This window comes from Octodon degus, unplaced genomic scaffold, assembly GCF_000260255.1.
Source record: "Octodon degus isolate 3935 unplaced genomic scaffold, OctDeg1.0 scaffold00016, whole genome shotgun sequence".
Taxonomy (NCBI): domain Eukaryota; kingdom Metazoa; phylum Chordata; class Mammalia; order Rodentia; family Octodontidae; genus Octodon; species Octodon degus.
This window is the reverse complement of record NW_004524592.1, coordinates 17,111,677-17,113,909: the sequence shown is the minus strand read 5'-3', so window position 1 is coordinate 17,113,909 and position 2,233 is coordinate 17,111,677. Positions and strand designations below refer to the sequence as shown.

The 2,233-nt window shown below is 43.6% G+C and overlaps 1 protein-coding gene across 1 annotated transcript in view; it reads right to left on the bottom strand.

Moving 5' to 3' along the window:
• Positions 1 to 1,409: 1,409 nt before the first annotated feature.
• The window catches only part of LOC101568624 (cytochrome P450 2J2), an 84,881-nt gene continuing 84,057 nt past the window's right edge, over positions 1,410 to 2,233 (bottom strand). The window contains exon 9 of the mRNA XM_023710164.1: positions 1,410 to 1,905. Within this exon, the coding sequence (XP_023565932.1) occupies positions 1,727 to 1,905 (179 nt within the window). The 3' untranslated portion in view covers positions 1,410 to 1,726. The remainder of the gene's footprint in view (positions 1,906 to 2,233) is intronic.

Genomic DNA, 2,233 nt, shown 5'->3' with positions numbered 1-2,233 from the left:
GCATGGCTCTTTTCCTTAGCCCAGGGTTAAGGAGCAGAGTTGCAGTCAGGATACTTCTCTGCTCATATAGGCAGTCTAAGTTGCACTGTGTTCCCAGCGTGGTGCTGGGTGTAGAGATCTGCTTACAGTGAGGGCATGGTGCCACTGTGAGCTTCCCATCCTGTGTAGCTCAGACTGAACCTGGCCTCTGACTGCAGGACGTTTGTCTGTTCTCACCAGCCACAGCCTCTCAGCAGGACTCCCACCAGTTTGCTCTCCAACTGACAGCTGTGCTTCCTGATTATCTTTTCTTCATCCACACTGGGAACTTGGGGCTGCACTGGGACCGAGGTTCAAACACTCAGCTGACCCTGCCAACTGTGGCTGTAGGGGCCATACTTAGGTCACTCAACAACTGTTGGCTGAGTACATCTTCCATAGAAACAGCGTCCTGTGTTTTCCTTGCTGGTTCCAGTGAAGATGATCCTTTCCATCTTAATGCATTTTTCTTGCTCTCTGTGACAAAAATGTTAGTTTAACTTTGCTTCTCAGGTGGTTTCTAGCCAGCTACTGTCAGTGGAACTGTGTCATCCCTCCTCAGTTCTGTGATCCATTTATTATGTATCACTTAGTCTTATTTTTTCTGTTACTTCTTTTGTGGTTCCCTAGTAACCTCCACTTACACGGATTTCTATCCAAGCTATTGTTTTCCAGACCTAGACCCTTTGCTCTGGAGAAGTTGAGTTGCTGGCAGTCATTTCTTTGTCATTTTGGAACCAAGTTTATATTCTAAAGACAGAAAAGTTTCCACAATTGCTCTATAAATATGTTCCCAGGTTCAGTCAGTTGTGCTTACTACCTAGCTGGCCCAGTGTTCCAGGTTGTGGGAGATGGTATCCTAAGCCAAAGGAGTTCTAGCATAGTGTCCTTAGAATTAGGGGAGACTGAGGCAAAAATCAACTTAATTTAATCCCTTCCCGAAGTGTTTAGAGATAGGAGACACCTTGGATGTTGTCTCCTATCTCTATTTGGCCTTGCATATGTTGTCTCCTATCTCTATTTGGCCTTGCATAAATTGCCACATTTGGTCTTGCATAAATTGGCCCATCCTTCACTTCTTCCCCTGCCTTGTTAAAACTTCGCAGACATGAAAGAGATAAGGGAGGAAGCAGGACCAATGAAAGGAAGTAGAGCCAGATCATATGCCCATATGCAGCCATAAATTCCAAGTTCATTCTGAGGTAGAAACAAGATCAAGCACCAGGCAACATTCCCAAAGGGAACTTTTTTTTTTTGCCATCTTCCGTGACTATTCCCCAGGTCCCTCTTCTAAGTCTTCTTGGCTATGTTGTGATACTTGAACCCAAGAAATTGCCACAGCTCATACACAAATACATGTCTGCCAAAGAAGGCAAGAAGGAGGCACAATATATGTATAATTTTATCATGTGCTTTATTGTTTACAAATCATTTAAAGTCCATTATTTCTTTTAATTGTTACAAAGAGGGGTATTCTGAGAAGGAATCCCCATTCTCATTTTGTCTCCACGATGAACATGTAAATTATTGAGCACGTGAATTATTTGCTCCAGACTAATTCTGAGGGAAATAGCAGGGCTAGGACTGTTATCAAATTTGCTTAGTCTAATTCTGCTCATTTTTCCTTTCCCACTTTCATTCTGTCCTCTCACATCTGCATAGGCATGTTTTAGAGACATGAAATTCCTCTTTCTCTCCTTCTCCACCATCATGCTCTGGGGATGGCACAGATGCAGTAGCTCTCTGGGGAAAGTGTAATGCCCATCCTGATCTTCAGGCTCAGCTTCTGGTTGGCTGGGGCCTTGAAGGTGAACTTTTGCAGAAGGAAAGTGAAGAAAATGAAAAGCTCAGATCTAGCCAATTGTTCTCCAGGGCATACACGTTTTCCTGTGGGAGACAAACAAACAATTTATATTCTGGGATGGTTGTGGTGCCTCTACAAATTGGTTCTTAGCTCCCTCCTTCAAAACCTGATCCTTGTGCCTTATATCCAGCTTCTTATTTTTGCCTGGCAATACTTGAATTTACTAAAAGACAGAACTGGATGCAAGGGGACAGAAACTCAGTGCTGAGAGTATTAGGGGCCACTATGCTGGGACAGTGATGGAAAGAAGGCTGGGATGTGGTAGCACTTGTCATGAGACTCTGCCAAAACCATGGAAGTAGAGTGCATTAAATGAGATATCACAACCAAGAAAAATAATCCTCCATAAGC